Source organism: Poecilia latipinna, unplaced genomic scaffold (assembly GCF_001443285.1).
Source record: "Poecilia latipinna isolate Pla-1442-1.1 unplaced genomic scaffold, P_latipinna-1.0 Scaffold1835, whole genome shotgun sequence".
Lineage (NCBI taxonomy): Eukaryota > Metazoa > Chordata > Actinopteri > Cyprinodontiformes > Poeciliidae > Poecilia > Poecilia latipinna.
In genome coordinates, this window is record NW_015114451.1 from 93,667 (window position 1) to 106,607 (window position 12,941).

At 36.9% G+C, this 12,941-nt stretch overlaps 1 protein-coding gene across 15 annotated transcripts in view; it reads right to left on the reverse strand.

Moving 5' to 3' along the window:
* The window catches only part of sgip1a (SH3GL interacting endocytic adaptor 1a), a 68,567-nt gene that overhangs the window by 40,810 nt on the left and 14,816 nt on the right, over positions 1 to 12,941 (reverse strand). For 14 of the 15 annotated variants that reach the window (XM_015014621.1, XM_015014634.1, XM_015014623.1 and 11 more), the window contains one exon: positions 12,784 to 12,828. The exons of the other annotated variant lie outside the window; for it this stretch is intronic. In XM_015014621.1, the coding sequence (XP_014870107.1) occupies positions 12,784 to 12,828 (45 nt within the window). The remainder of the gene's footprint in view (positions 1 to 12,783; positions 12,829 to 12,941) is intronic. 15 annotated transcript variants of the gene reach the window in all.

The window sequence follows — 12,941 nt, forward strand, 5'->3', positions numbered from 1 at the left end:
TCTGCCATGAATCATCCATCTGATAGCTGCTGGGCCAGCGGCTGACAGAGGACTGTCTCTCCAGTCTTCTTTGTGGTCACACAAACAGAAAACCCTGAAATGTTATGGGATTTACCAACAATGTTTTTGATTTACCAACAAAAATGTGTTGAGTGTTAAAGGGAAACATTTGTGGGAAAAAAAATGCCATTGGAATGATAAATATGAAACCTCACAGTTTTTGTTTTTATATAAAGATAAAACCAGGATTATGGTTTCTTCACAACTGTAAACATGAAAATCTGTTTCATCATTTATGTTACTTCTAAGAATAGTCTCTTAAGAATTTAACAGTAAGTTGAAAGACAAAAACATAATAAAAATGTGTCGAACAAAGTTAACTCTCAAAAGTCAGTGCAAGTCTAGCATTGTAAAAAGCGTAAACTATAAAGCAATTCAGAATTAAGCATCAAGCTATGATTCTCTTAAACAGTGACTTAAAACACTGACGAGACTTAATGTCAGCAGCATAAGCATCTAGAATGACCATGTATGAAAATGCATGCGTAATCTGAACAAAACAAAAATGAAAACAGGGAACAGAAGCAGAATACTCTAAAAGCCCTGCTATAAAACCAGTGTTTCTCAGTTTAATAGTATCTGAAAATAAGTTATGTAAGTGTTCCACAAAGAACTAAACGTCTACTTTTTATATTATATTCCAAATCCAATACTCAACACCTGCCTCACTCTTAGTCATAAACCTTTTCAGGATTCCACTATTTCTACATCTCTCTGCCCACCCAGTATCAACCTAAACTCTGCTAATCTCTTCCTGTAGCTCTGTCTGAGCGTCGCCCTGCCAGTGCATCCTCAGCTGATTGAAAATGACATCTGTTTGCACTGGTATGGCTCATAGCCATGCAGTCCAAATAGACATGCAGCACTCGACCCTGACAAGTCCACAGGGTTGGCAAAGAGGGGATTTATCACACATGCACTGATGAAAGCAAAAGCTCTTCTTCTAACAAGTTTTGAGCTAAAGCTGACATTAATGAACGTATGAATGCAAATATCTATGAATAAATGAATGATTTATTAACTAATACTTAAATATTAAACAATAAAAAAAGAAAAGTAGCTCTTGTTTATTTACATTTCATTCATTCAGCTTTTGGTATATTTTTCCTTGTTGCATTGGCAAAAATCTTGGCACACCATTGACGAAATACCTCAGCTAAAACAATCCCAAAACTTTTTGAGGTTCCAGAGTAGGGTAAAGAATCAAATAGCAGAGTCCTTAAAAGACATGAGGAAAAATGTGAGAAAAGGTGAGTGTTCCAGGAAATACATTGTACAAAAGATTTATTCCTGATGATTGAAAGATAAACAAGAAAACTAGAAAATATGTAAGCAGATGAGTAAAACGAATTCACACTTCAATTATCGATTGACTAATTGGATTAATCTTTTACACCCCACACAGAAAAACAAAAGAAAACATCATATATTAAGTACAGTTAGGCCAAGCAGAGTGAGCTTTTGAGACATAAACATCATGTACAAAACCAAATGAATATTATTTAACAAATGCCACCAGTTTCGATTTTAAAGCCAGAGCTGTTAGCTCAGATATAATATTTCCGACAGATGAATTGATATAAGCAAGAGATGGTAAGAAAATATGACATTCTGCTTTATATTTTTAAGTCTGTCTTCCAACAGATAAAAAAAAAAAACCCCACCCCAGATCAAGACCATAAAATGATGTGAGTCAACAAAAAAGAAGGCCTTTGATGATGAGTTTCTCCTTTTCTGGCCTTACTTCCCTCAGGGGATTTCTTGCACGCACAGCTACTCCTTATGCCGCTTACTTGCTCGGAGATTTTACATCACCAACCATCGTTCTCTTAACTCTACTAGTTCTCAGACTGTTTCCCCTCCACCTCTCCAGGGAGTGGATGTATAAAACACTTTTCACTCATCTATCCTCTGTAGCTCTGTCGTGAGTCAGCTGTTTTTCTGTGTTGCTTTTTACTCCGTAATTGAATACAGTGTCTATTCCTCTGAGCTGTATTCCACTTTGGATATGGCTGGTCCATGTGCGTACAGTGAGATTAAAGAAGACCTAATCATTTGAGTAGACATAATAATCTGAATCGACTCAAATCTGATGTAAAACTCATCTTGCGGCTGTTTCAACATTAAAAACCAAAATGTTTTCATTTCAACTGACTAGTCCAGTCAAGCCCTAAAACAGCATAAAAAGTACACATGCCAGTTTTCGTAATAATTACAGGTGTGTGACCCAAACAGTCATGTGGGGGTCAAGAGAGGTCCCAAAGCATCTGAAGCAAAATTTGAGAGCTTTCATGCAGCAACTCAATATATCAAATTGCAGTAGTCCCCGCATTGTTCTCCACCTGTCTATATCATAGAGTATGATACAAAAAAAGATGCCTTTCATTCAAAATTAATCTGAATATCCAGGCCTGGTTAAATTTGTTTGAAAACCTTGTGTTCAGATGAAATAAAACTTGGTACTTGGTATAAAAGGAACAGCACATACAAAGTGGAATATTGGGGAGGTATTTTTGTGATATGGGGATTCTTTTCTTCACATGGAACTGTTTTTTTTTTTTTTTGTATAAATGGATGAATATCAATCTTACTTTAACACCAAATCTGTGGATTCAACCGACGGGGGCTGAAGACAAGATGCGATTAGAGACTTTGAGAACTTTTGCAACTTTTGCATCAAAAACAGGGTTAAACATAAACACACAAGTGAGTCTCATGCTTGTCGCAGGCAGTGACATTTTCTATCCCCCTATCAATAGACTGTGTTTTGTGACTCCAGTAGCTCCACCCTAACTGAACCGTACCACGAAGGAGGCCCAGGAATGGTGCGGTTTTAAGGGTCGCTTGTACAGTGAAAACAGACCAGCCCCTGTCGTACCCCTCGGTAGAAACAAGGCACAATAGACTGCTCTCTTAAGTCATTATACAAATGACATAAGTTTTAAAAAAATATTTAGCATGGTCTCAATTGCTACTTCACAAAAACCTGGCATGATACAAGAAGTGAGCAGACTGTTGAGATCCACTGTTTTTGGCCAATTAAATGGCCTTATACTGCCCTGCATAATCACACGTGATCTAGAGTTTAGTGCCTAAGATGCCAAAACTCTGAGTGGTGAGAATAATAGAAAAGAAAGATAAATGATTAAATGAATCACAAACTATATTTACAGGTATATTCTACGTGGAAAATCCCAGAAACATTCTCTTATGGCAGACACCCCTAATCTGTTAACAGAATTAAACAAATCATCAAATATCACACTGAAATAATTGTAATTACTTTCTTTTAGCTAACACTGTTTGTGGATGCAGCCATTAGGGACTCTCCTTGTTGTCTAGTCATTAACCAGATTAACACAAGGACACCCGCAGTTACATCAAAGTGATGACATAGTTGCTGCAGCAACAGCAGATGCAGCACCAGAGCTTTTTTCTTAGTTCATAAATAAAGCCACTGATGGGATATTAAATTAGGCTTCGCATTTATGAGTGGAAATAACCAACTACTCTGACTGCAGCATGGCACAGAGGCTAACTCAGACTGAAAACAGCACCCTCAGTCTGTTGGGATTAGTGATCTGCATGGCTTCCTGTTTTTATCTAATTAGCCATGTGTAAAATCTTTACTCATTTATAAAAGTCCACCATTAAAGATGTGGACGACCCTAATTCAAGGGGGAAAAAAAATCAAATGTATTCACATTCTCGGTATGTGAATACATTTGACAAATTGTCAAACTGTATAATCCCTCAGACATCACAGTTTTTCCAAGATGAATGTCATACATCACTCATAAAAGCAGTCAGATTATGCCATAGAAGAACTTCATCTTCTCCCAGCTGCCAGTGGATTACACAAACATGTCTGTTTATCTGGCTCTGAATCTTGGGCATCATTACATAAGCATGCCAGTGTGTGGCAGTGTATGGATAAGTGGGTGTGTGTGCACAGAGGAAAGAAAGATGAATTTGGACAGCTTTTTGTGCTGTGACTGGGAATAAATACGGTGGTGGCAAAAAGTAGATTCGTTTCTTATTCTGTCCTCCACCTCCCCATCTATCTAATCCCTGCTGTCTATCATCCAGATTGTTGGTAAATCCATTCAGAGGTACAATTATATCTGAACACCTCAGCTTTCCTTTGTGTTGCCTATGCTTTCTAACAAAGTCACGCAAATGCTCGACTGAAAATGTGTTAGCATCTGTGTGCACACTTGTGTTATTAGGAAAATCCAGTGACTCATACAGATACTGAAGCTCCTACGTCAGGGCAGCCAATCAGCTTTCTATCCTTTCAGCTCATTTCACTTGGAGTCTACAGCAAATTTGTCATGATACTGTAATTAGGCTAAGGTGTCATTAAATTTAACGCAAATTAATTTAACAGACAACAGACAAAATTTTCTTGAGCAAGAAAAAACAAACAAACAAAAAAAAAAAAACTGCTGCTGTCAAAATTTCCATTCACGTGTTTTCACTTTATTTGGGCTTAAGTATCCCAAAGCTCCCATCACAGTTTCTTAACATGTATGCTACTGTACTGAAAACATGCTACCAGGGTCAAACTGTAAGGAAATGAAGAGTATTTTGTAGAATATCAAGTCCTGTCATGTTTTTACAGTATGTGTCCTTTTTGATGCCATCATGCTCTGAAAGGTTAATCTCTGGATCATGTTGTGGAATTCACAGTACTCTGCTAAGTCAGAACAAGGTAACAAGGTTACTTTTGCCTTACTGTCATCATATGTGGGACTGAAATTCCAACATTCTTAGTACCCCCAAGTAGTCACAAAGTGATTAGCAAAAACAATCAGAAAGCAAGGCAGTTGTCCCTTTTACTTTCAGATTCAAGCATTCAGCATGTCGAGGTGAGTGAATCTCACCTCACCATGCAGATAGTATAGTGTAAGATGCATGAGTCCTCCTTCATCCACTTAATCCCTGCATTGTTATTTAAATTGCAGTTTCATAGATTTTATAGCAATACTATACTTTTTCATATAGTATACTATATGTATGCTGGACATGTTCAGTATACATATAGTGTGAGAGCTGCAAATCGCATAATGAAGGGTTATTTTCACATAAGCATTGACAAATTTGCAATGTAGTGATGGTCATATTATTTGTAACATGGAATAAGGGAAAAAAATAACCATGGAAGATAATTTTTTGTATCATAGTTTAGCAATGAAAATGGTATTTTTCTGATAAAACTGCTGAGATTGAGCTGGGATGTAAACTATGTTACGTTAAGTAAGTTTTACTTTGTTCTGTTTCATCTCATCAAACCATTTCTTCTAAGTAACAGAAAGCAATTTCAAATGTATCTCATGAAATAGTATACATGTTTAGACTTTAGTAGGCATGTAAATAATCATTTATCTTGAATTATAGAAAGCATCTAGCACAGTAGCGTTTAAAAGTTGATAATGAATGAGTTGCACCTCTGGGCTCATTTTATTAAAACAAATACAAATTTATTCAGCAACAAATTAAAATTTGTAGATTAAAGTGAAAAAAATGTGCACACAAGGAGCCCCTGTCAGTTGCTTGATTAGAGAGGTTTGAGTCAGACCTAAAAATCAGGCAGGTTGAAATGGCAGAATGAGCAGATTGAACCTGCAGACATGCTTAGTGACAAACCGATCTATCCTCCAGCTTGGAAAAAATAGACACTCAATTTACTTTGTATTGAGCCACTTCAGCAGTTGTTTGTCCTCATTCACTTTGCCTCATCATTGTGCCACACAGCATTTGGGGAGATGCAAGTATTATGTGTAAATACAGTATACTCACTAATGTAAATGAGAAAGCATCTAATTTATTTTTTTTTAAATTATCAGCGTGCCACTTAGGGTTTTGAAATTCAAGCAGTAAAATGCAGAACAAGCTAAATTTTTAAACAACAATCACCAGACACACCTTTCTAGTTCAAGTTAGCAGTCCAAGCACAGGCATGTTTAACTCAAAACAACAGAAAGCGATATTTATGAAAGCTCCTTTCCACAAATTCAGAAAGCAGATTTATTAATTTCTGTATTTTTTTTAAATCTATTTCAATAATAACAAAATCATTAAATAGATCAGCTACTCCCGAGTCCTTTAGCTTAGTTTTACTATAAGCCAAAAATAATGGAGATAAATTCTTCTACAACTACAGACGTAAAAGCTGCAAAGGAGTCCACCATATGGCTCTCTACTTTGCTACAGTCCAGTCAAAGGTTTATCCAACCTCTGTGAGACGGTTTAATTCCAATCAGTGGTAACTAGGATTAACAGGACTATGTGTCTAAAGCCCAAGAAGTGTATATGGTAGGCCATACTATTTCAAACAATCTGCAAAATGCTTAAAGTAATCAACATTCTGCCAACACGCTGGTTTTTCTATTGTTTGAGTCTTATCAGTTGAGACTAGACTTAAGCTTCTTCTTTTGGTAACTACACAGGAAATGCCAAAGGGTCATTAGAGATTAGAAGGCTGTTCCGCTCAAAACATAAACATGTACAAATATGTAAAGTGTAGAGTCGGGTTTTGGCTCTGGGAATCAGAAGTATACATTTTAACTTGACTTGTTTTCCTCTAAAGAAGATCACACTGGCAGTTAATAGATTTGAATTAAACCTACAATATGGACTAAAAATATTCACCCAACCATTTCCAACACTCATCCAAATGTTATAAAGCACAAAAAAACATTTTAATTTATTGTTGTCCAAAAGGAAAGTTAAAGAGTTATTTTTTTATGGGGAGAACAGTAAGAAATGTGAAGATTTCGTATCTTAAGGGCCCCAAGTGAAACACCCATATATCCTGTTTTGCAAAGTAAAATATGATGCCCAAAACAAAGATCTAAACAACTTATAGCATGTAGGCATGAAACTCACGGCATCTGCTCTGTTTAGCATGTGCTGTAAAAAGATCTAAATCACTGAAAACAGATACACGTCTCATCTGCTCTCATCTACTGTCTTTAAAGCAAAAGCAGAGAGAATGGGAAAAAAATACACTAGCAGCATGCTTAGACTTGAATGATGGCAGCAGTACTTACATTTTCTAAATACTTTTTCAGGTATACAAGTCCAGGTAAAGAAATAAAAAAAACAGAGTTGCATCAGTATTATTATAAAATGGCTACAGTTTCATGGCACTTTTAGTGATGTACTCAAGTGTTCATTTCTGTTCAGTTTGATGGATATGAAGAAAACCTGAACTTTAGTCTATTGGACAACTTACAAAATCAAAGAGAAGACTACCGAAAAGCAGTTGTCCAGGAGACAGTAAATGACACTCATTGCAAGAAGGGTAAGCCTAAATAAAGTAGATTGTTTACCAAGTGCTGTAGACCAAACTTCGTCACTGGATTTCTTCAAATCCAGGCCGTATCGAGTGACATTTTTCAAGACAAAATTTATTTCCCACAATCGAAATGGAAAGCAGTAGGTTTGATGCATCCATCTGACTGTTTGTGCCGACTCAAAATTATCAGCTCGGTGTTGCGTACAAAAACAGCGTGATGCGAACACTGTTTCCTGTGAGTCAACGCGTCACTGAGCACGCAGTGGTAAAAACTGACCATTGTGTGGGCATGTTCGGCAGACGCCCACATTGAGTCGTCAGAGAGCATGCGCAGACGTCCGAGGAGTGAAGTACACCAGAGTATGTTGGGGCCTTATTCACCAGGTTGTTATTTTACCGAAGAGGGAGCAAGTTAGTTAATGCATCAACCTTGCTTAGCTGACCGTGAGAAGTCGAGTGGCTAAAGCTTTTCCTCTGCCTACATCCTCCAGAACGTTGTGCGGTTCTGGATCAGAGTTTAGTGAAATTATTAAAACTCTATCGGATGTATTTTCTATCTATATTGATGACGTGTCTATCGCAATAGATATAGTTATTGTTTTGTCGCCCAGAAAAAAGTGGCACAGAATTCGAGTTGTTCAACATTTACAGTAATGTTTCCATAATATGTCATGTTTTAGGGAGGCATGTCATCTTCTGGTTTTGGTCCAATGTGTTTTCAAAGTCACCGCTGCTGTTTACAAGGTCACTTTAGATCATTTCTCTTTTTTTCCCTCTGATGACAAGCCACGTGGAGATGCTGATTTTATTTTGCAACATGACTTGGAACCCGCCAACACAGCCACTAGCTTAATGCCCAACTCATTGACTGCAATATCACTGTGCATGATTGATGAGCAAACTGGCCTGAGGTAAACCCCAAAAGGCATGTTTTGACTATGATCCACAGAAAAGGTCTTTTACTTTCTCCTGAGCCCTCTTTTGCCTGGGCTTTTGTTTGTTAGCAGTTCCACTGTGATGTCCTAGTGAGTGGTAACTCCACCCATGAGAGCAGTGTTGACTGAGGTCTCACTCAGAGATAGGGTAAAAAGTAATCCATGGTTATATATTCTTCAGCAAAAAAATATGTATGTATCCAGTGATTTTGTCCCTAATAAATGTTATAATGTATCGTATGTTATGTCACTACAAGCTTCAGGGAAAGGTGCAGCTGCAGCAAATTTTAAAGGAATTTTGTCAATGTAGACTACTGTTACTTATTACTTTAGGCAACAGGACACTACTATAAAAGCAATCTGTGCTTTCTTAACATCTCAGATGTGCTACCTTAGATCACCTCAATGCTGCACTGATGCAGTAAATTATGCTAAAGAAGCCTGGACTAAGCACTAAGTGCATGTCATACATAGTACATAGGCTTTCTTTTTATTTGGCGGACATTTCTGTACTATCTGTTTTTCTTTGGTGTTATTCATTTATCTAATTTTCTAAGAAATTCAGTTATGGGTAATAATTAGTTTTCAGCTAACAGAAATAAACACAAAGTCCTGGAAATCCACAAACTGAATTTATATGCATTTTACTTTTTGATTTAAATCATTCAAATACACAACTTTGAACTATTATTCCGATTTACTGTGATGCACTTCTATGAAAATAAAATAAATTATTTCAAGGGACAGCAGGAAATACCCTTCCTAAGTAATAGCTAACTTTAAGATGAAATAGTTAAACCAACTCCCCCTTCAAGCAGCAGAAGAGAGGGAGTAGCACTTGTGTACAGGAAACTCAGGTTGCTAATTTCTATCAAATTCTCCACACATTAGAAAAATACGCAGTTAAATTGACACTACTTATAGCATTATGCCTCAGTTTTCAGTATTGCTTCATCTGACAGTGTGCAAACATTAAAACAGTGAAATGTCAAGATTCCATCAGATTTAGCTAATCATTAAACCCCATCCAGATAGAAATAATTTGTAGAGATAACACTGCTGCATTATCTTGTTATTGTGATAAAAATGCCCCATATCTATCTTGCAATTCTCAAGATCACGTCTTTAGGAAAAGAGATGGTAATCCCAACTACTAGCATGAGGATGATCACCTCTACTGCTCTTAATTACAATTAAGTAACCCTCCCACATCTTCTACCCTCGTGTGTCAGGAAGAGACAGTCATGCTGGCAGTGGCGCTGGGCTTTAAAAAGCAGAGCTAGCCAGGATTAGCATCCAATTTTAACACCTGAACGTAATCCTGCCCTAACACACTCTATGTTAAGCTTGTACTAGCTTTGCTAATGGAAGGAAAGCAAATGCAAACAGTGCTTTTTACCTTCACATTTGTTACTTAACCCAGGGCTTGACGTAATGCAGACAGAGAGAGGACAGCTCACTTGTCGGAGGAGAAGAAACATTAAATAAGGTCATTCAGCACTTTGGTGATCAAATTGGAAAGATCTGTATTTGAAATATGTCCTTAATTATCATCTTTATTTTCATTAAAAATAGTGTTCAACATTTCAAATATTTCTGTATTTGGTAATAGAAACATTTCTAATACAGCAAGATCCAATTTTAACCTTTAAAACACAACTGTCATCAGGAGGAAATAGTACATGACTAACAAGTTCAAACCTTAACTACTCTCTATTGTGCTGCCACTGAACCTCTGATCGCACATTTATCAAGACTCTCTCATGCAGCACTGACCAAATGTATTAATGCCACTGAAAAAATGCAAATGACCACTACCTAAAAAAAAATATTTTTTAATTGCAGTATTATTACATTCAACTTATTGTGAATTTAATGTGGAAAAATTTGATATTAAGAAATAACTGTTTGTCATGAAGTGGCACAATTATAACTCCTACCATTGTAAACATAATTTGTAAGTAGATTTTAAGAGTCTACTTATATAAAGACCTTAACACTCAAGCTCCATCACACATCAGAGATCTGATTGTTCCATACGATCCCAACAGAGCACTTTACTCTCAGATTGCAGGTGTAGCTGTGGTTCCTAGGATTCCTAAAAGTAGACATTGGGAAGCAGATCTTTTTGTTCTCTGGCTCTTCTCTAGTGGAACCAGCTCCCAAGTTTTAATCCATGAGGCAGACGCCCTGTCTACTTTTAAGTCTAGGCTTAAAATGTTACCCTTTGATAAAGCTTATTGTTAAAAACAGCTTCCCCCAGTCGTTGGACACTTTATGGACAGTTAAACTTGGATCCTCTTCCAACATTATGGTTATTTGCTAATAGAAACAAGCAGTGCATTTCCTTCAGGTATATCCTTAACCCTCCCCCAGTCTTAAGAGACTGGGGGAGGTCCATTGGATAGCTTTTCACCCTGTGCGTGTCCCAGCAGGGTCTCACTGACCCCGCATGCGCTTTTACGAGGTTTTTTTTTTTTTTTTACGTGGTTTCAGAAACTTACAGGTTGTCGGGAAACACCCCTCACTCCCCTGCTGTCACGCTCCTCCTGACAGCAGGAGTGCTAAGACCATGGGAGGGCTAAAGTCATGGATTACTTAAAAGCTGTAGAAACTCTTAATGTAAAATTTTACTGTATGCTTGAAGAGACCAAAAAATGTGCCTCTGTTGAGTTTATTAAAAATATTTGTTTTTATCAGGTTGGATTTTTATAACTTTACAGTTTGAGACTATACTATAGCAATAATGGTTATTTACAAGCGGTAAAGATATGTTAATATATATGTCACTTGGTATATAAGTGGCATATACTAACTTATATACCGCATCTTTTTGTTTGTTGATGTGCGGTAAAGATATGTGAATAAACATACCACTTGGCCAACATTTCATGCACTTCCAAATAAACATGGCTAAATATATGTGTAGATGTCTAGTTGTGAGAAATCAGAACATCACCTGAGTATCTCATAGTTATATAATTATGTGTAACAAACAAAAATATGTTCTTAACAACTGCAGTAATTTTGCTCAGTGGTGCAAGGCTAACTTTACCCTTTTTTAGCAGCATGAAAATATACTTTGACCAAACGCTTAAAAAGAACTATGTTAATCTGTCAGGAAGTGTCAATCAAACAGATAAGCGATACAACCAGAATAATATTCAAATAACATTGATATAATAAGAGTTTTGTACATTTAAAGCTAGGTCCTCTTGGACAGTTTGTTTCTGTCAGTGTCAACTTGAAATATTAAAAATAACCTCAAAAAGTAAATTTATGAAAATTGAACCCCAACGTTAAGAATACTTTAGAAAATCTACTCTGCCCTAACACTCATTCTGAAACTCTCCCAGGATTTCTTTCAAGACAATACAGGAGGAGGAACCAGTTGCATCCTCTAATTTATAAATATACAGACACAGATGCACGCTTCCAGACTGTATGCTAATAAAATCCATCTAACTGGCAGAGTATAGCTCTGGGTTCATTAATATTACTAAATCAACTTGAATTAAGAATCTACAGTTGCTTGAAACATTGAAACAGATGGTGAACACTAGTGACGTTGTCCCCTTTTACAAACTGTTTGATTAACACTTTTATGCATTTTTCTGTGCAAAAATGTTTTCCATTAAATGTTACATATTTTAAGGTTGCTTATATAATAAAATAATACTTACACCTGAATTTTGTTCTGGGGATATTAACAGAAATTGATCACTGATTCTCAAATTTATTAACAAAAAAGGGTAGAGAAAACAGACGGATGGAGGGCTTCATTTGCCAGCTGCAGAACCGTAGGGATTCATCCTAATATCACTGGCCTACCTCTGGTGATGTCATCAATTAAAGAGATATGATCCTAAAACTACATTCAAATCCCTACTTATAACAATGGAAAAGGCGAAGGGCAAATTATACCTTAAGATTCATGTATATCCTGATATAGATGCAACATTCTCATAAGAACACCGGGTTAAATATGTCAGTGGTATGAACACATAGCAGAGACAGGGTGAGCACATCATACAAAGAGAATTTATACAAGTAAGCCAGCTGGGCACATAAGCTGTCCAGAACAACAAATCCAAATAATCCTCCATGATGGGAAGTGGCAAAAAGGAGTAGGGGGGTACTCCAACATATGCATACACACTCGCTAAGGTACAAGCTTCAATTAGCCTCGCCATTGTGCCTCTATCGTGAACATTCAGTGGCTGTGCCCTTTTCTAAGAATAACATGCAAGTCACTGAAATGTGCACTTAAAAAAAGAGTGGCTGATGACATTTGAACCTCCCAAATATAGCAGATGAAGCACAGTAGCACAAGGGCATGAGGAAGGATTACTATATATATATATATATATATATATATATATATATATATATAAATATATATATAGAGAGAGATATATGAAAGGGTGGTGGGGGTGGGATGGGGAGTCAACAGCATAATAAAAAATTAGAATAAAAACAGCTTACCTTCCATCATGGTTGCAGATTTGCATTCCTCTATTTCCAAAGAGCCTGAAATGAAAGCAGGAGGCACGGGGAGGGGGAGAGGAGAAGAAACCCCCGGTTACAGATATTCAGTGGAACTGATGGGCAGCAGAGCAGCTGCAAGCTTGTGGATGACGCCC